The 20,774-nt window shown below is 45.7% G+C and overlaps 1 protein-coding gene across 4 annotated transcripts in view; it reads left to right on the top strand.

Annotated features, from left to right (window-relative positions):
• PTK2B (protein tyrosine kinase 2 beta) overlaps positions 1–20,774 on the top strand; it is a 998,240-nt gene that overhangs the window by 728,557 nt on the left and 248,909 nt on the right. For all 4 annotated transcript variants that reach the window (XM_069605649.1, XM_069605652.1, XM_069605651.1 and 1 more), the window contains one exon: positions 1,968–2,021. In XM_069605649.1, the coding sequence (XP_069461750.1) occupies positions 1,968–2,021 (54 nt within the window). The remainder of the gene's footprint in view (positions 1–1,967; positions 2,022–20,774) is intronic.

Raw genomic sequence — 20,774 nt, 5'->3', positions numbered from 1 at the left:
ATACAAACAGAGGGACCTCGACGCGTGAGGGATTGTGGGTACAACGCACGTCACTATAGGGATAGTGTTACAGACACGCCTTGTCGACGTCCCCTTTTCGACTACGAAAAACAAAATGCAATACTCCGCAGTGACCACTGGATGTCGGACCTATGCACAGCATGTGAATCTAAGCAGATACAACCATCAGAAATGCTTTTACGGTAAGTAATGCATTGTCGTATATGTAAATGTGTTACTTTGCTTTAATTAATTTTTGGTAAATGCCCTAAAAGTACAAATGAAAGCAGGCATGTTGAGAAACTCTTCAAATTCAATTCAGATGTTAGTCCCGGAAACCTGTTCCTTGTTAATAATTTGTTGGCACAAAAAAGTGACACTTTTTTTTTCTTAGCTTCAAGTGGCCACCAAGATAATGAACACACCATAAGCACCTTCCATATTTTATAGTGATTCTTCAAGCGTACTTGCACCTGCCAGTGGAGAACGCCCCACACATGACAAAGTTCGCTCCTCTTAGTTCTTATCTGCTACCCCAATACACTCTCCACTCTCGCCTGTTCCCGCCATAAATGAACACACCTTTCTCCATCGCTGCGGTCAAATTGTACTTATTAGTTTGGGCTGTTAGGTGGCGCTTTTCGCCACCCATAAGCCAAAACTATTGCATTAGAGTACAGATGGGGAGAAATGGCAGATGAGAAGGGACACGCAGCTTGTAGGTGTTCTTTGGTTATTTGCCCAGCCATTGACTGCCCATAACCATGCTAATCCCTATGACCATTCTCACCCAGTTCCTGCCCCTCCCTGCCCAAAACACATCCTCATGGGAACCCTTTCAGCTCACATTAATCCAGCCTTGCCTTCAAACGTTGCACTCTGAAGTGCCAGCCAGTGTTTTTTTCAAAGCAGCCTTCTGAGAGCTAATTGTTTAATTGGTGCTGTAAATTCATTACTTTTATATTACAATATCTTAACCAGTCACTCGATTTATAAGCACTATGCATATCCTTTACTGAAGTCCTTTTAAAAACAAGCATTGGCAAAGCCAACATTTCTGGCTTGGGTATAAGTACTAGGCATTTGCCAGGCACTGCTATTAGGTACCCAGTTACTTGCACCATTTTGCACCTCCTCCCATCAATAACCAGTGAATACCACTACGGCAGAGCCTGGCAAGTGCCTTTCCCATGCCTAGAGAAAACGTCAAAACTGTTGGCATTGCCAATGCTTGTTTAATACAGTACACTCCCACACATTAGGAGCAATACTGTGGTGTTATCCTGCTCCTTTATCACTTTTGGTACAAATAAATCGGCTGACATTCATGCCATGGCACTGAACCCCGAGATATTCAGAATGATTCTGGGGTGAAACCCCTGACTGGAGGAAAAAGCATTGGACACAAGAAAAACCTCCAATAAACCTACATCCATCTGCCCACCGGCTACACCATGTAGCCAAGGCACTCATCAATATGTTAGTCTTCAATAGACATGACTGCCACAAAAAAACTGCTTTTTAATCACTCTCTCTACACTTCTAAAACCCCTGAAAGGGTCCTCAGTTGTTCTACCCATACCCTGTTTATACCCCCACAGAGGGCCATATGCCTCTATCACAGACTAGTTCCTGGATTCCAAATCCATTCACAACTTTGCCCTTGCCCTTCTCTGTTACCTACCCCAAACCATGTCTCTTGATATGCCCCCTTAAACCATCCCTGCCTAATCCCCATACCACACTGCCATCCTTAAATAACTCTGATTAGGCGGCCCCACGTGTGTAATATACCTTATTTTATGTATGTGCCATTGAGTATCCGTGAGGCCCCCTCAAAGAAAGTCTCCTGAATGAACGATCTGCATGAATGAGTGCTAATTGAACAATCATGGGTGATTTAATTTCAGTTTACAGGTAGAAGTCTTTATTTGGGGTATTTGTAACATGTTGTTTTTTCATTTTAGAATCTGACATCTATGCTGAAATTCCGGATGAGTCTACACAGCCCAGATCTGCAAGTATGTGATGTGCAGGTTTGGCATGTTCCAACACTCTGTATGGGTGGAGGGTTGGGTTGAAGCTTGTTTGAATGCATCCAATGCTACATGCAATATGGGTTTCGCAGTTTAAACTCCTACAAGATGAGCAGGGTTGTCCAATTCCAGTCCCAGAGGGCCTGGATCCTGATGAGTTTTCAGGATATCCCTCATTAATATTAATAAGGAAAAATGTGCATACATGTAAAATCATTGTATGCAAATGTAAATCATTAATATTAATGAGGGGTATCCTGAAAACCCGACATGGAGTCGGCCCTCGAAGCCTCGAGTTGGACAACACTGGTTTAGAGGAAGTAAGGGAAACCTATATATAGCCTGTAATGTTATTATTAATCATATGACATGATTATAGTGAGGTCTAAAAATATGTCCATAGACCCTTTTTAATCCCACAATATTTGCAGGCTTGACATTGTTGATGAACTTGTTCTTTTGGGTCGCTCCAAGCACGGTAGTCCTCATTGGCACTCTGAGGTGGCCTGCTGGATCTAACTTAATAAGAGTGTATGTAAAAGAATCGGATGCAAGGGCATCTGAAATGCCATAGGTAGCTTGGTATAGAATCGGCAGTGTGGAAAGGAACAAGGTTGGGTCAGATTCCTATGAATGTGGTCAGGCATCGAGTGTCTAGTGATTTGCTATCAGGGGAGATCTGCAATGTGGGGATACAGTTAATCTGAGAGGCATCAGGGCACTGCCTGGGAGGAATTTGGAATGGACTGTAAACTGAATGCAAAATTAGTCTCCCTGAAAGGCTATAGAACACCTTCTTCCCCACTTTTATAAAGGTGACCCTCCATCATGCTTTGGGTTAATCCATGATGCATCAAAAGCATCTATAATTCGATACTCTAGTGATGCACTGACACTGTAACCACTGGGAAGGAGATAGCTATTGCTATAAGAGACACTTGTCAACCTTCGTCCTACTCAGACGAAACCCAACTAGCTACTCCTCGGCAGGTCTGGGTGACAGTGTTGCTTGCTGAGTGGAACTAGGGAATTAGTCCCATAATTTCGCTTAATTTGCAAACAGAGTCGACTGGCAGGGTACAACAAACACGCAATTATCATGTTTTATTTATAGCACGCTTAATATCAACGTGTGGTATCTAAGAGCGCAATCGGGATTCAAACCTGTGTCGCGCTGCCTTGTCTTGGAAGTTGCAGCTGAGCTATCCATCCTTCCCGGCTTTCTTTTGTATGTGTCGGACACAAACACTTTGAAAAATGATTAAGCCAAAGGTCTTTGTATACCCAGCCAGTTAGTGAGGTCGGGTGAGCGTGTTGACCACAGTCAATCCGATCCCCTCCCAGTGTTGCCATCACAGGTGAAGACCCTCTCAGGAAGTCGAGCCCATGGGCAGGTGTTACTCTCAGACAGTGTGGGTGTTTGAGGGAGCTGCAGAATAGAGTTTGGAAGCAGTTGTCGAGAATGAGGAGCATGGAAGAGAAAAGGCACATTTTGGAGAGTAGGAGGAACTTGTGAGAAAGTAGACGTTTAGAGAGCAGGTTAGAAGTTGGATGTGGTAGGAGGGAATAAGGAGAACGTTGGTGAAGAGAATGGATTTTTATTTTTTTGCATTTATTTACAGCGCACATGAACCATAGGTGCTAGTTTCATTGTGGAAGGACGGGTTATTTATAACGCGCTTGGTATTTTTGTATTTTTTTCAAGCACTGATCCAGGATTCGAACCTGTGTTTGCTCAGCATGGTCTTGCTTCCAAGACCTGCGTGTTGCCACAGAGCTATCCACCCACCCCATTGTGGATTTTTCTCTAAGAATTAGCCTGTTGAACCGAATGTGCCATTTCCTTACCATGACCCTGTCCCCGCTGGTCTAGATTGGTGGCCCTAGACTTCATGAAGGTTGGAAGTGCTCTTGAATCCACGCGGGACATGTGCGTGGAGAAGGGCGGCAGGAGCGGTTGCAAGCGCTCTGCTGCTCTTCTATGTTCTAGTCACTCAGTGGCAACATCCAGTATGCATGCAGGGTTCAACCCGTGGAAGTCGGTGGGTCTGCATTACTCATGCAGTGGTTTTACCCAGCCCCGTTGGTCTCCCCATCCGCAACCCTCAGATCCAGGCAGGGCATTGTGTTACAGTACGCAGTGTGCAAAGTCATAAGAATTCCCCTAGCCTCGGGAGGATAGCTCAGGGACAACGTGCTCACCTTGGAAGCAAGACGACACGGAGCAACACATGTTTGATCCCCGGGTCTGCGCTTAGAAACCTCTGGGTATTAAGAGCGTTATGAATATCATATCATATGCTGAACCCCAAAGAAAAATAACAAATCTGTGACCACTAAAACAGACATTATTAAATGTTTTCCTCTAGATAGCAGAGCTGGCCATTTGGGTGCATATTACCCAACTATACAGACTTTCTGGGCCGAGGAAGGAAATTTCCTGAATTGTCTACAGATAAACAACCAATAAGCTGCATTTTATTAATATTTGGGATCAGAAAGAGTGTTTTTACTTGATAGCAGTTTCTGGTACAGTTTCCATGAAACATTGGCCAAAGTCTAACCCCTCTGAAAGTTAAAGATTGTGTTACTGCAATGGCATTTGCATCAAGGGTGGAGATTTGCAATCCCTGGTGTGATCAGATAACGTAGAAATGACTGGGGTTTGGTGGCTGCTGATACAAGCAAAGGGACAAGGGTCAGGGTCTCCATTGTATATCCCACCCACAGAATGCGATGGATGGATATTGATCAGCCATGCCATTAGATAGGATAACTTCAGGTTGTCAGTTTGAGGTTAAATATGTATTGGAGGTCAATGATGAACCATACAATGTGGGCAATTGTGACAGATAAGATGCATTTGTGAGTAGCCAGAACCTTGAAAATGATGGAGAGGCTCGCGCAGGTTTCTCTAAAGGCGGCGCAAACCACAGGTATGAAGGGTCATGGAGAAACACAGCTCCTCAGAGCACTGAAGACCAAAAGTGTAGGGTTTCGTTATATGTGCTTTATTGCTGGTGCGAAGTGACAATCATAACATGTGCAATCTTGCCATTTCCAAGGTGTGAAGGCGATTCTGGCACATATCCCTCACACAATAAAGGACCTTCAGAAGTGTGTTTTCCAATGGCGCCTCCTTTTTCTGAAACCCTCTGAAAAGTTTTACAAACAGCCTCCAGGTGGCACCGTATATCATCACCGTAGTTACATACAGTTTACCATTCCTCTGTCGTGGATGTCTTACTCAGAGTAATCAGCGTTGAGCTCTCCGGTGGCGACTAGGAGCCAGCAAAGGTCTGGCTGTTCGCCCCCGCACTACTTTCCAGTGCATCGACCGACACTCCTGGGCGCCAGGGTCTTTTCATATAAGCATTAAACCATCACTGAGTAATGGCATAAAAGAAGCCATTGTGAAGAAAATGACAAAAAACATCCGGTGTGGCAACTTGTTCGTGCTTATGACTGCCAAACAAATGAACAGAGGAAGATGGTGCCAGAGGCTCCAGGGTCATGCATGGATGATGCCACTTCCGGTACCCTGAGGTGCCATGGATCCATGATCTCTTCCTTGAAGCAACACAGCACCACCTGATGGTTGTTTGGAAAACTTTCCGGAGCTGGCAGTGTGTGATTGGGATTTTCAGAAGCTGAGGAATCGTACGCTCAGCAATGAAAAGATTCTCGACATTCCTTGTCCAGTAAAGACGACACAGGTTTTCACACTCAAATATAGATATTGCCACAAAGAAGAGGCGCATTCATTGGTTGAGTTTGCATTTGCGGCCTCTCTCGGTAGACTGAAGAGGTTGACATCTTGTTTGGGTTAAGTTATCAGAGGGTCTCTCACATACATCAGTGTTAAAGCTTCTGCATCCACTCACTGATAGCTGGCAAGAGGGACAGGGAGGAACTAGACGAAGGGTTAATTTTCTGGAACTGGACCTTTATTAAGAGAATTAATATGGAATGGCCCAAAATAATGCAAAGTAGAAGGGTGATGGATTACCAGCTTAAGACATGAGGCTTCTATGGTGTCTCGGAATTTGGGATAGGACGGAATGTTGCACTCTATTCGGCTCGCTCTCTGAGGGCCTTCCTGGCCAGCTTACGTCTATCTCAAGGGTGTCCTGCACCCTTCTTCTTTCTCCCAGTCTCTAATTTAAGAGGTCACGCACCCATTATCTCGTTTCCTCTGTTTCAGAGCCAGTTCAGTTTTTGCAACTTTCCTCCATTGACTTCAATGGGGTCCCCATCATATCTGCTTGTTGTCTGGTTCCTATCTGACTTTTGCAGTAATGTATGCCCCTTCACTTCTGCTACACTCATTTCGTTTGGGTGCACTGGGTAGTCCCTTTTACTGCCAATTCAGGGTTAAGTCTCCCTTTACTTTTCAACTTCCTTTGTACACTGTGACACAAGTGATTTGTTCACTTGGTGGTCCCCTGGAGTGTCCCCTTTTCTTTTCTGCAAGTAACATCCCAGTTAATTTTGTTATATGTACGGAACAGGATGGTGTCAGTTAACCTTTTTGACCTTTTCCCCGTTATACCCTTATTTTTTAGTGCGGTAATGCCTCTTTGAGTATCATCTACTCAAAATGGCAAGACCTCATTGTACAAGCCCCGCTCTTTGCGCCATTTTTGTTGGTCCGCATCCCTCCTTTGCAGGTTGGAAATTATTTTATAAAAGCATGCTCATTTGTGGGAGTCTTACAGAGGACTTCCTGTGAGTGCTTTGACGTGTAAACTAGCGGAAATGTGATGCTGGGACTGTCTGATGCCAAGCCACTTGTTCTGGTGTATTTTGTTATACTTATTTAAAATGGTCATGCATACATCATATTTAGTCTTAACAGAGTAGAGTTATTGTGATGTCATGCAATTCTATTGAGAATGTTTTGGTTCCACTGTATGTTCTAGTGTGGAGTTGGAGCCTGCCTCTGGAAGGGGGTGCCTGCTGTCTGCGTGTATCTACTTATTAAATAACTCATAAACCTTTTTATGTCTGGACATCAATCTTAACATTGGCGACGAGGATTGCTGCGACAACTCACCGTGGAATTCTGTTGTCCCCTCTTGTGGTGGCGCCGCCGGGACCCTGGCTCTCTCTCCCTGGAAGACAACAGGCAAGAGGCAGACTGAGCGAGGTGAGCACGTGTGGCACTGGTCGTTGTTTCTTTTGGGCTGGCGCTGCCGCGACGCTACTTTGGAAAGGGGCCCAGAGCCGCCAGATTGGGCAAAGAGCCTGCGCGAGCCCCCCCCTGTGTGAGCCCTCAGCGCGGACTCCGGCGCGAGGTTCTTCGCAGCAGTTGTGTCAGCGTGGCTGCTGTTGGGAGAGCTGTGTGCGAGCCCCGGCTGGGAGCGGGGCATTGAGCAGGCCACGGCGTGAGCCGCAGCGCGAGCTCCCGAGCGACCTTTTACTTCCCGCGTGCACCTCGAGACACGCGCTGCAGAGGGTGTGTGGATCTCCAGGAACCCTGGTCCTCCCATTGTGACGTCAGCTGCCTAGCAACATCCTCTCCATGCCTGGGAGTAGAGGAAAGAACGCAGAACTTGCTTTGCCAGGTTGTCCAAGCCCCGGATCTCCCATTGTGGCATAGATGCTGCCTAGCAACCATATCTTCCCACGCCTGGGAGCACTTGTTCTTTTCATGCAGGAAGGACACGAGCCCATTGCGACAAGACAGATGTGGCACAACATGGTTCTCATGCTATTTGTGGCCTAGAACATTTTTTTTTTTTTTTTTGTGCTCAGCAAATACGATTGTCAATCCGCATACAACAGTCCTACTTTTGGTGCATCCTTTTGTAACCACAAATCATGGCTACTTCCATTCCGCCTCCTGTCCCCTTCCTGAGTGAATCTGGATGGCCTCCAATTGCTTGGGATAGGTGGAGAGACATGTTTGGGAACTACCTGGTGGCCATGGGCAGAGAGAGATTTCCTTCTGCGCGTAAGAGAGCCTTACTCCTTCACAACCTTGGCATAGAAGGACGCAGGATTTATGATGGACTTTCTAGGCATCGTGCTCCAGAGGCTGATGACATGGATGAATATATGTTTGCCCTTAACCAACTTCGAGTCAATTTGAACCAAAGAAGAAGGTTAGTTTTGAGAGACACAAATACTTCCAGAAGGTTCAAGAGAAGTCGGAATCTGTGGAATCATACATTGCCTGCCTCAGATCCCTGAGTTATACTTGCGAGTTTGAACATTTAACTGATTCCATAATCAGAGATCAGCTGGTTAGATGCACTAATAATGTGAGAGTCCAGGAGAAACTTCTTGCAAAATATATGAAATTGGATGAGGCTGTAGAATTAGCCAGAAGCATCGAGCAAACTTCAGAGTATGTTAAAGAACTTAGGATTGACAAACCAAATCTTCCATCAGCCTCTGTATGTGCTGTTAATCAAAAGAAAAGAGTTGGCTATTCCACAGTCAAGAGAGGAAGTGGGTATACGAAGAATATGTGTCCCTGTTGCGGCAGTTCAAGACATGGCGTGAACTATCCTTCCTGCCCGCCAAATATGCGGAATGTTTCAAGTGCAAGAATAAAGGGCATTTTGCTAATGTCTGCAAGAGTAATGCTATCAATAGTATAGAGTTCAAGCCAATGGACAATGATGTAGATGGCATTGGAAAGGGGTACAACATTCATGAAGTATCCTGTACACAAAAATTCACCCCAAGACACATATTTGAAATTTCAGAGATGTCTGGGATGACCAAAGGTCCCGTGGATAAGTTTCAAGTTGATGGTATTGAGCTCGTAATGAAAGTTGATACTTGTTCCCCTTGGACCATTATATCCCAAGACACGTTGACAAATATTTTGGGGAAGAGCAATGCTGTTATTCGCCCTACCAATGTCAGGGTGTGTGGATATGCAGATTCTGATGTAAATATCCTGGGTGAATTTCTTGCAAGAATAACATATAAGGAAAGAGACTGGCAAGCCATTCTCCTTGTGTCAGATTCCGGTCTTTCCTTCACTTCATCCGATTCACTCCAATCCCCCTCCTCCTCACCTGTGAGTTCCGAATGTAAGGTTCCCCCGAACCGCTTCTTCCACTGTTCTTCTTTCCTCTTTCCTTTTTTTTGTGGAAGGGATCTGCCCCAAAGGGAAGCCACCCTGACTTCTGAATAGAAGATCTGGGGGGGCCCCTCCTCCGGTTCAGACCAGCGGGGAAAAAGCCGTAGGCATAAAAAACCCCTAGGTGATGTAGTGAGACGAGATTCGACACAAGGTGATTTCTTGTCTGAGAAGCCGGCTGGAAGTGGCAGACCAGGATACGAGAGATGTCGATCCTGAGAGCAGAACGCGAGAAATGCAGGAGCGGGGAGAAATGAGAGAAAACAGGAGGGGAGGGGGAGAGAGGAAGTAGCTGAGCTCCCTGCTAAAACTGACGTGAGCCTGCGGAACCCAGGGAAGTTAGAAAGAGACAAATGAAGGGGGAAAGCAGAAGGGAGAAATACCGGCACCGAGAAAAGGCGCCGAGCAACAACAGCGGGAGAGAAAACTTACTAGCGCTTCAACCCGAAAGCCTGACGCGAGTAGGTTGCAACGCGCAGACTTCCGGGTAGGAGCGGCTAATAAGCGATCACCTTCCGGCAGCCGGCTGGAAGACTAGACCGCCACTGTGCGTTGCACGGAGACGTGGCGGAACCGCTAATGGCCGCTCCATCGCCATCGGCTCCATGCACGCCAGTCGCGGCGGATCATGACACCTTGTGGCGGAAAAAGGGACCTCTCTGTTAGGCTGGGAGGAGCAGAGGAAGTTTAAGGGTCCAGGTTAGTGCACCAGATCCTGTCACCATTGCCGAGGTGGGGGATTCCTGGACCAAGGAATTTCCACAAGTGTTTTCTGAGAGTCTGGGAAGGTTGAAAGAGTTTGAGCATCACATTAGACTTAAGAACAATGCCCAGCCAGTGGTACACAAGGTACGTCAAGAACCACTGACAATGAGGGCACAATTTAAGGAGGAGCTTAATAGCTTGGTTGACAAAGGGGTGATTGAACCAGTTGTAGCTACTGAATGGTTGTCTCCAATTGTTCTGGTTACCAAGGCTAATGGTAAAATGAGATTGTGTGTCGACCTACCCAGTCTCAATAAGAACATAGTGGTGGAGAGGCACCCGTTACCGAATATTTCAGAAGTTTTGTCCACACTAGGAGAACCTAAGTTATTTTGCATCATTGATCTCTCTGTTGCCTATCATCAGGTTCCGTTGTCTGAAGAGTGCCAACATTTGACTGCATTCATCACTCCTGAGGGTGTTTTCAAGTATAACCGAATGCCCTTTGGTTTGGCCTCTGCGGCATCAGTATTTCAGAGAGTAATGGAGACAGTATTCAAAGGCCTTGAAAAAGTAACGGTGTTCCAAGATGACATTCTCATATTTGCCAAGGATGGTCCTGAACATGATAGGATACTTAGGTCAGTGTTGGTCAGACTCAGGGACGCGGGTTTGACGGTACAAAGGGAGAAATGCAAAATTGCTGTTACGGAAGTGGATTACTTGGGGCATAAGATCTCCTTCAATGGTATTTCTCCCAGAAAGTCTTTAGTAGATAGCATTGTGGGTGCTCCCCAACCCCTGGATAAAGAACAATTACGCTCGTTCATGGGGTTGGCGGAGTACTATCACAAGTTTGTTGATGGTTTCTCTGCCATGTCGTCTCCTTTGAGAGATCTATTGAAAAAGGGCACCAAATATGTGTGGTCGGAAGAATGTCAAAATTCCTTTAGTAAGATTAAGGATAGTATTGTGAAAGCACCTTCATTAGGAGGGTTTGTTTCTGGCAGACGAACTGTGCTGGCTGTGGACGCAAGCACGTTAGGGCTTGGTGCTGCTCTTTTTCAGTATAATGGTAACATTGAACATATCATAGCTTTTGCCTCCCGACCACTGAGGGGAGCGGAAAACAATTATTCCGTGGTGGAGAGAGAGGCTCTAGCTGTATCATGGGCTGCGTCTCATTTCACATTTTTTCTATGGGGCTAGTTGTTTGTTGTAAAGACAGATCATAAACCGCTAGTCCAGCTATTGGGCAGTGCAGAGTGGGCTAAAGGTTCACCTAGAATATCTCGGTGGATGATTGACTTGCTGGCATATGATTTTAGAATGGTGTGTATACCTGGGGGAGAAAATGTTGTTGCTGATTGTCTTTCTAGACTGCCTGCACAGAATGAGAGCTTCAAGGATGTGAGTGCAGAGTGTATGGTGGGCATTTGCGAACTTGTACACAATGCCATAAGCAAAGAGGAATGGCAATCTGCTGACGCTAAGGATGAGGCCCTGGGGCAAGTCAAATTGTGGACCAAAACAGGTTGGCCCAGGAAAGACCTCATTGAGAAGAAATTTGATTCTTTTTATTGCATTAAAAAGGAGTTGAGCATGTCAGAGGATGGATCTCAACTCGGAAAAGGAATGAAGATAGTACCTCCCTGTGATATCAGGCCCAAATTAGTGGACATAGCTCACCAAGGCCATCTAGGTATGGGGGGTACCAAAAGGCATATCAGACAATCCTTTTGGTGGCCAGGAATTGATGGTCAGGTAGAGAGGTGTGTGAGGAGTTGTAAAGAATGTGAGAGAAGTGACAAAAGCAAGATGGTTAAGGAAGCCCCCTTAAGACCTGTCAGTGTTCCGGGAGAGCCATGGAGGAAATTAGCAGTGGATTTAATAGGGCCCATACAGGAACTCGGAGAGGATTTTAAATACTTTATTGTCCTGGTGGATTATCACTCTAAATGGGTTGAGTGGAAAGCCATTAGAGAAGCAACCACTTCACAATTGATTAATTTTTTTGAGGAAGTGTTTTACAGGGATGGATTCCCCTCAGAGCTGGTTTCGGATAATGGAATACAATTCTGTTCGGACAGAATGGTGGAGTTTCTTAATAGGTTTGGTATCAAACACTACAGGACAGCACTTTACCAGCCTAGAGCGAATGGTCTTGTTGAGAGAGCCAACAGATTCCTAAAGGGAGGATTACAATTAGCCATGGCTTCAGGTTTAAGGTGGCAGACAGTTCTCAGGGAGATGGTATGGAACTATTGTGTGACTCCACACACTGTTACCGGCATTTCACCCTTCATATCTCTCAAGGGTAGACAACCCGGTACAAAGTTATGTCTGGGCTGGTTGGATTTAGCGAGGAGTGTACATGTAATCAGGGAAAGGATCATGGATCTCATCAGAGAGGCCCAAGATGAGTACAAAGGGAGGTTTGATACAAAAAGGGGTGTCAAGGTGATACGATGGTCAGTGGGGGACTGGGTTTATGTTAAGAATCCCAGGGTTTCTCCCAAGTGTATTGCGAGTAAATTCATTGGACCTAAGAAAATTGCTGTGATCAGGGGGAATGTTGTCATCATGGAGGGCGGAGAATGTTGGTCAATGGCCAAACTGGTTAAGTGCAATAAGCTTGACAATGATGTCGGTGAGGGAGCGAGAGAAGAGCAGGTTTCGGTTGAGCATGGAGAGGATGAACATATGTTTGAACCGAATGTGAGAACAGCGTTCAGTCACAACAGCAGTTTGAATGCAAACAGGGTCAGAAACAAACCTGTCAGGTTGAATGATTATTACCTGGGTTAAATCTGCCACAAATTAAAGGGAAGAGATGTGTTCTGGTGTATTTTGTTATACCTATTTAAAATGGTCATGCATACATCATATTTAGTCTTAACAGAGTAGAGTTATTGTGATGTCATGCAATTCTATTGAGAATGTTTTGGTTCCACTGTATGTTCTAGTGTGGAGTTGGAGCCTGCCTCTGGAAGGGTGTGCCTGCTGTCTGCGTGTATCTACTTATTAAAGAACTCATAAACCTTTTTATGTCTGGACATCAATCTTAACATTGGCGACGAGGATTGCTGCGACAACTCACCGTGGAATTCTGTTGTCCCCACGTGTGGTGGCGCCGCCGGGACCCTGGCTCTCTCTCCCTGGAAGACAACAGGCAAGAGGCAGACTGAGCGAGGTGAGCACTTGTGGCACTGGTCGTTGTTTCTTTTGGGCTGGCGCTGCCGCGACGCTACTTTGGAAAGGGGCCCAGAGCCGCCAGATTGGGCAAAGAGCCTGCGCGAGCCCCCCCCCTGTGCGAGCCCTCAGCGCGGACTCCGGCGCGAGGTTCTTCGCAGCAGTTGTGTCAGCGTGGCTGCTGTTGGGAGAGCTGTGTGCGAGCCCCGGCTGGGAGCGGGGCATTGAGCAGGCCACGGCGTGAGCCGCAGCGCGAGCTCCCGAGCGACCTTTTACTTCCCGCGTGCACCTCGAGACACGCGCTGCAGAGGGTGTGTGGATCTCCAGGAACCCTGGTCCTCCCATTGTGACGTCAGCTGCCTAGCAACATCCTCTCCACGCCTGGGAGTAGAGGAAAGAACGCAGAACTTGCTTTGCCAGGTTGTCCAAGCCCCGGATCTCCCATTGTGGCATAGATGCTGCCTAGCAACCATATCTTCCCACGCCTGGGAGCACTTGTTCTTTTCATGCAGGAAGGACACGAGCCCATTGCGACAAGACAGATGTGGCACAACATGGTTCTCATGCTATTTGTGGCCTAGAACATTTTTTTTTTTTTTTTGTGCTCAGCAAATACGATTGTCAATCCGCATACAACAGTCCTACTTTTGGTGCATCCTTTTGTAACCACAAATCATGGCTACTTCCATTCCGCCTCCTGTCCCCTTCCTGAGTGAACCTGGACGGCCTCCAATTGCTTGGGATAGGTGGAGAGACATGTTTGGGAACTACCTGGTGGCCATGGGCAGAGAGAGATTTCCTTCTGCGCGTAAGAGAGCCTTACTCCTTCACAACCTTGGCATAGAAGGACGCAGGATTTATGATGGACTTTCTAGGCATCGTGCTCCAGAGGCTGATGACATGGATGAATATATGTTTGCCCTTAACCAACTTCGAGTCACTTTGAACCAAAGAAGAAGGTTAGTTTTGAGAGACACAAATACTTCCAGAGGGTTCAAGAGAAGTCGGAATCTGTGGAATCATACATTGCCTGCCTCAGATCCCTGAGTTATACTTGCGAGTTTGAACATTTAACTGATTCCATAATCAGAGATCAGCTGGTTAGATGCACTAATAATGTGAGAGTCCAGGAGAAACTTCTTGCAAAATATATGAAATTGGATGAGGCTGTAGAATTAGCCAGAAGCATCGAGCAAACTTCAGAGTATGTTAAAGAACTTAGGATTGACAAACCAAATCTTCCATCAGCCTCTGTATGTGCTGTTAATCAAAAGAAAAGAGTTGGCTATTCCACAGTCAAGAGAGGAAGTGGGTATACGAAGAATATGTGTCCCTGTTGCGGCAGTTCAAGACATGGCGTGAACTATCCTTCCTGCCCGCCAAATATGCGGAATGTTTCAAGTGCAAGAATAAAGGGCATTTTGCTAATGTCTGCAAGAGTAATGCTATCAATAGTATAGAGTTCAAGCCAATGGACAATGATGTAGATGGCATTGGAAAGGGGTACAACATTCATGAAGTATCCTGTACACAAAAATTCACCCCAAGACACATATCTGAAATTTCAGAGATGTCTGGGATGACCAAAGGTCCCGTGGATAAGTTTCAAGTTGATGGTATTGAGCTCGTAATGAAAGTTGATACTTGTTCCCCTTGGACCATTATATCCCAAGACACGTTGACAAATATTTTGGGGAAGAGCAATGCTGTTATTCGCCCTACCAATGTCAGGGTGTGTGGATATGCAGATTCTGATATAAATATCCTGGGTGAATTTCTTGCAAGAATAACATATAAGGAAAGAGACTGGCAAGCCATTCTCCTTGTGGTGGAAAAAGGGACCTCTCTGTTAGGCTGGGAGGAGCAGAGGAAGTTTAAGGGTCCAGGTTAGTGCACCAGATCCTGTCACCATTGCCGAGGTGGGGGATTCCTGGACCAAGGAATTTCCACAAGTGTTTTCTGAGAGTCTGGGAAGGTTGAAAGAGTTTGAGCATCACATTAGACTTAAGAACAATGCCCAGCCAGTGGTACACAAGGTACGTCAAGAACCACTGAAAATGAGGGCACAATTTAAGGAGGAGCTTAATAGCTTGGTTGACAAAGGGGTGATTGAACCAGTTGTAGCTACTGAATGGTTGTCTCCAATTGTTCTGGTTACCAAGGCTAATGGTAAAATGAGATTGTGTGTCGACCTACCCAGTCTCAATAAGAACATAGTGGTGGAGAGGCACCCGTTACCGAATATTTCAGAAGTTTTGTCCACACTAGGAGAACCTAAGTTATTTTGCATCATTGATCTCTCTGTTGCCTATCATCAGGTTCCGTTGTCTGAAGAGTGCCAACATTTGACTGCATTCATCACTCCTGAGGGTGTTTTCAAGTATAACCGAATGCCCTTTGGTTTGGCCTCTGCGGCATCAGTATTTCAGAGAGTAATGGAGACAGTACTCAAAGGCCTTGAAAAAGTAACGGTGTTCCAAGATGACATTCTCATATTTGCCAAGGATGGTCCTGAACATGATAGGATACTTAGGTCAGTGTTGGTCAGACTCAGGGACGCGGGTTTGACGGTACAAAGGGAGAAATGCAAAATTGCTGTTACGGAAGTGGATTACTTGGGGCATAAGATCTCCTTCAATGGTATTTCTCCCAGAAAGTCTTTAGTAGATAGCATTGTGGGTGCTCCCCAACCCCTGGATAAAGAACAATTACGCTCGTTCATGGGGTTGGCGGAGTACTATCACAAGTTTGTTGATGGTTTCTCTGCCATGTCGTCTCCTTTGAGAGATCTATTGAAAAAGGGCACCAAATATGTGTGGTCGGAAGAATGTCAAAATTCCTTTAGTAAGATTAAGGATAGTATTGTGAAAGCACCTTCATTAGGAGGGTTTGTTTCTGGCAGACGAACTGTGCTGGCTGTGGACGCAAGCACGTTAGGGCTTGGTGCTGCTCTTTTTCAGTATAATGGTAACATTGAACATATCATAGCTTTTGCCTCCCGACCACTGAGGGGAGCGGAAAACAATTATTCCGTGGTGGAGAGAGTGGCTCTAGCTGTATCATGGGCTGCGTCTCATTTCACATTTTTTCTATGGGGCTAGTTGTTTGTTGTAAAGACAGATCATAAACCGCTAGTCCAGCTATTGGGCAGTGCAGAGTGGGCTAAAGGTTCACCTAGAATATCTCGGTGGATGATTGACTTGCTGGCATATGATTTTAGAATGGTGTGTATACCTGGGGGAGAAAATGTTGTCGCTGATTGTCTTTCTAGACTGCCTGCACAGAATGAGAGCTTCAAGGATGTGAGTGCAGAGTGTATGGTGGGCATTTGCGAACTTGTACACAATGCCATAAGCAAAGAGGAATGGCAATCTGCTGACGCTAAGGATGAGGCCCTGGGGCAAGTCAAATTGTGGACCAAAACAGGTTGGCCCAGGAAAGACCTCATTGAGAAGAAATTTGATTCTTTTTATTGCATTAAAAAGGAGTTGAGCATGTCAGAGGATGGATCTCAACTCGGAAAAGGAATGAAGATAGTACCTCCCTGTGATATCAGGCCCAAATTAGTGGACATAGCTCACCAAGGCCATCTAGGTATGGGGGGTACCAAAAGGCATATCAGACAATCCTTTTGGTGGCCAGGAATTGATGGTCAGGTAGAGAGGTGTGTGAGGAGTTGTAAAGAATGTGAGAGAAGTGACAAAAGCAAGATGGTTAAGGAAGCCCCCTTAAGACCTGTCAGTGTTCCGGGAGAGCCATGGAGGAAATTAGCAGTGGATTTAATAGGGCCCATACAGGAACTCGGAGAGGATTTTAAATACTTTATTGTCCTGGTGGATTATCACTCTAAATGGGTTGAGTGGAAAGCCATTAGAGAAGCAACCACTTCACAATTGATTAATTTTTTTGAGGAAGTGTTTTACAGGGAGGGATTCCCCTCAGAGCTGGTTTCGGATAATGGAATACAATTCTGTTCGGACAGAATGGTGGAGTTTCTTAATAGGTTTGGTATCAAACACTACAGGACGGCACTTTACCAGCCTAGAGCGAATGGTCTTGTTGAGAGAGCCAACAGATTCCTAAAGGGAGGATTACAATTAGCCATGGCTTCAGGTTTAAGGTGGCAGACAGTTCTCAGGGAGATGGTATGGAACTATTGTGTGACTCCACACACTGTTACCGGCATTTCACCCTTCATATCTCTCAAGGGTAGACAACCCGGTACAAAGTTATGTCTGGGCTGGTTGGATTTAGCGAGGAGTGTACATGTAATCAGGGAAAGGATCATGGATCTCATCAGAGAGGCCCAAGATGAGTACAAAGGGAGGTTTGATACAAAAAGGGGTGTCAAGGTGATACCATGGTCAGTGGGGGACTGGGTTTATGTTAAGAATCCCAGGGTTTCTCCCAAGTGTATTGCGAGTAAATTCATTGGACCTAAGAAAATTGCTGTGATCAGGGGGAATGTTGTCATCATGGAGGGCGGAGAATGTTGGTCAATGGCCAAACTGGTTAAGTGCAATAAGCTTGACAATGATGTCGGTGAGGGAGCGAGAGAAGAGCAGGTTTCGGTTGAGCATGGAGAGGATGAACATATGTTTGAACCGAATGTGAGAACAGCGTTCAGTCACAACAGCAGTTTGAATGCAAACAGGGTCAGAAACAAACCTGTCAGGTTGAATGATTGTTACCTGGGTTAAATCTGCCACAAATTAAAGGGAAGAGATGTGTTCTGGTGTATTTTGTTATACCTATTTAAAATGGTCATGCATACATCATATTTAGTCTTAACAGAGTAGAGTTATTGTGATGTCATGCAATTCTATTGAGAATGTTTTGGTTCCACTGTATGTTCTAGTGTGGAGTTGGAGCCTGCCTCTGGAAGGGTGTGCCTGCTGTCTGCGTGTATCTACTTATTAAAGAACTCATAAACCTTTTTATGTCTGGACATCAATCTTAACACCACTCTTCAGCCAGGGTGTGTTCTATTGCTGAGATTGTGAGATGGCATACTGACCTCAATTAGACAGCTTCCACCTGTTTGAATGTTGCATCTCCCTTCTGTGGGAGGACTGGGATATGCTGCCAGGCAGAAGCCTTGATAAAACGAGAGGATCTGGATCCGCCAGTGATTGCGGCCCTCAAAACCCAAGTATCTGAAGCGAAAGGACCAAGGACTGCTGCAGCGACCACACCGTACTGGAAATCTGCCTCCAAGTTGACTGGGAAAACCTGAATATGGTGACTTCCTCACCTGGACTGGCGAGACCAACTAATCCAAAGTCCTTCCCTGAATCCGTGGCTTTTCCAATGTTGGAGTCAACGCAAGGTCTGTATTTTGCCTGCATCTGCCTGGAACTGGAGTACACCATTGCACAGACATCTTCCTGCCTCGTCGCTTAAAAATTTGCTGTAATCTTTTAAAGCTCTACTGGGACCTAGGCAGCCAGTTGCTGCTGTCGCTCTCCACAAGGAAAGGCCTGCTGGAACCCAAAATCTGACTGTGCTCTGAATGAAGAGCTGCTGGCCCTGCCAGGGCTATCACCAACACCTGCTGTTCTGAAGGGTCCTTCCATACTGCTAGAACCAAAATTGAGATGTGTTTGCCCCATCTATGGGACTCTGCAAGGGTCGACTCAACAGTAGGTGGCTGGAAACCTCAAGCTCACAGACTACATGACTTCAGCAACTCCATCTACATAGAACCCGACGATTCCCTGTACTGGTGTATCGCTGGTTTAGCAAGTCAGAGTCTGGGCTCGACATTGCTTATACATGTTTACGTGCCCCTATAACAATTGATTTGAATTGGGAGTAAGGTCCTCATTTTAAAAAGTAGATATATTACTGGGACATAGGCAGTGGAGCCTGCTTCAGTAATTCTCTCTATAGTCATCCAGGGCTTGGAGACTGGTAGTCTACCCCTGAATAGCTGGACGACTGACTAGGAACTGTCTTCATTGAAATTCTACAGAAACCTGCTTGATAAGGCCACCTGACTGTAATATACTGAATTCCTCTTTTGAAAAGGGTGCAGATGGACTTCTGAAGTGCTGTTCCTATAAGGTAAAGATTTGTAGGCCTTGTTAAGGCTTGCCAATCTACTTCTAACCTTTCCTCTCCCACATTGGCTACCTCACAGTGTATACACCTATCCAGAACTAGATTGATCTCTAAAGTGGCAGGTAACCTGGCTACTTCACAGTGTATACACCTATCCGGAACTAGATTGATCTCTAAAGTTGCAGGTAACCTGGCTACCTCACAGTGTATACACCTATCCGGAACTAGATTGATCGCTAAAGTGGCAGGTAACCCGGCTACCTCACAGTGTATACACCTATCCAAAACTAGATTGATCTCTAATGTGGCAGGTAACCCGTCTACCTCACAGTGTATACACCTATCCGGAACTAGATTGATCTCTAAAGTTGTAGGCAACCCGGTACCTCACTGTGTATACACCTATCCAGAACTAGATTGATCTCTCAAGTGGCAGGTAACCTGGCTACCTCACAGAGTATACAACTATCCGGAACTAGATTGATCTCTAAAGTGGCAGGTAACCCGGCTACCTCACAGTGTATACACCTATCCAAAACTAGATTGATCTCTAAAGTGGCAGGTAACCCGGCTACCTCACAGTGTATACACCTATCCCGAACTAGATTGATCTCTAAAAGTGGTAGGTAACCTGGCTACCTCACAGTGTATACACCTATCGAGAACTAGATTGATCTCTAAAGTGGCAGGTAACCCGGCTACCTCACAGTGTATACACCTATCCGGAACTAGATTGATCTCAAAAGTGGCAGTTAACCCCGCTACCTCACAGTGTATACACCTATCCGGAACTAACCCGGCTACCTCACAGTGTATACACCTATCCAAAACTAGATTGATCTCTAAAGTGGCAAGTAACCCGGCTACCTCACAGTGTATGCACTTATCCGGAACTAGATTGATCTCTAAAGTGGCTGGTAACCCGGCTACCTCACAGTGTATACACCTATCCAGAACTAGATTGATCTCTAAAGTGGCAGGTAACCTGGCTACCTCACAGTGTATACACCTATCCAGAACTAGATTGATCTCTAAAGTGGTAGGTAACCCGGTACCTCACAGTGTATACACTTATCCAGAACTAGATTGATCTCTAAAGTGATAGGTAACCCGGCTACATCAGTTTATACACCTATCCAGAACTAGATTGATCTCTAAAGTGGCAGGTAACCCAGCTACCTCACAGTGTATACACCTATCCAGAACTAGATTGATCTCTAAAGTGGCAGGTAACCCCATTGTTCTGTTACCAAACTGTGTACTTTAAGTGCAAATGTCGACAACTTGATAGTTTCTTGTGTTTAATAAATAGTAACTTTTGTACTTACATGTGTGGACCTCTGTTCCTTAACAGACTTTACTCTTGTTAACTGTACTGAGCGCCGAGCCTACCTCTTCCTGAATCGAAGCCTGGCTACTCTGTCACTCTACCGTTGAGAGGTTTGGGCAAAGATTTAAGTGTAATCTGGTTTCACCATCAAGCTGTCTTCTCAGAATCCCTAAACAGAGTAGTTTCTGAAAAACCCACTTAAGACTCGTAAGTCAAGGTTTCCTGCACCACTGTTCTCGCTGCCAGCTTCAGGCTGAAGGGTTTTCCACACCATGCATTGATGACTACATACTAGACTATTGCTCTGTGACAAACAACAAATCCTCCAAAATGCTGCTGCCATAATTCT

This window comes from Ambystoma mexicanum, chromosome 4p, assembly GCF_040938575.1.
Source record: "Ambystoma mexicanum isolate Mex_15411 chromosome 4p, UKY_AmexF1_1, whole genome shotgun sequence".
Taxonomy (NCBI): domain Eukaryota; kingdom Metazoa; phylum Chordata; class Amphibia; order Caudata; family Ambystomatidae; genus Ambystoma; species Ambystoma mexicanum.
The sequence above is the reverse complement of the archived record's forward strand: the minus strand, read 5'-3'. Positions and strand labels throughout refer to the sequence as shown.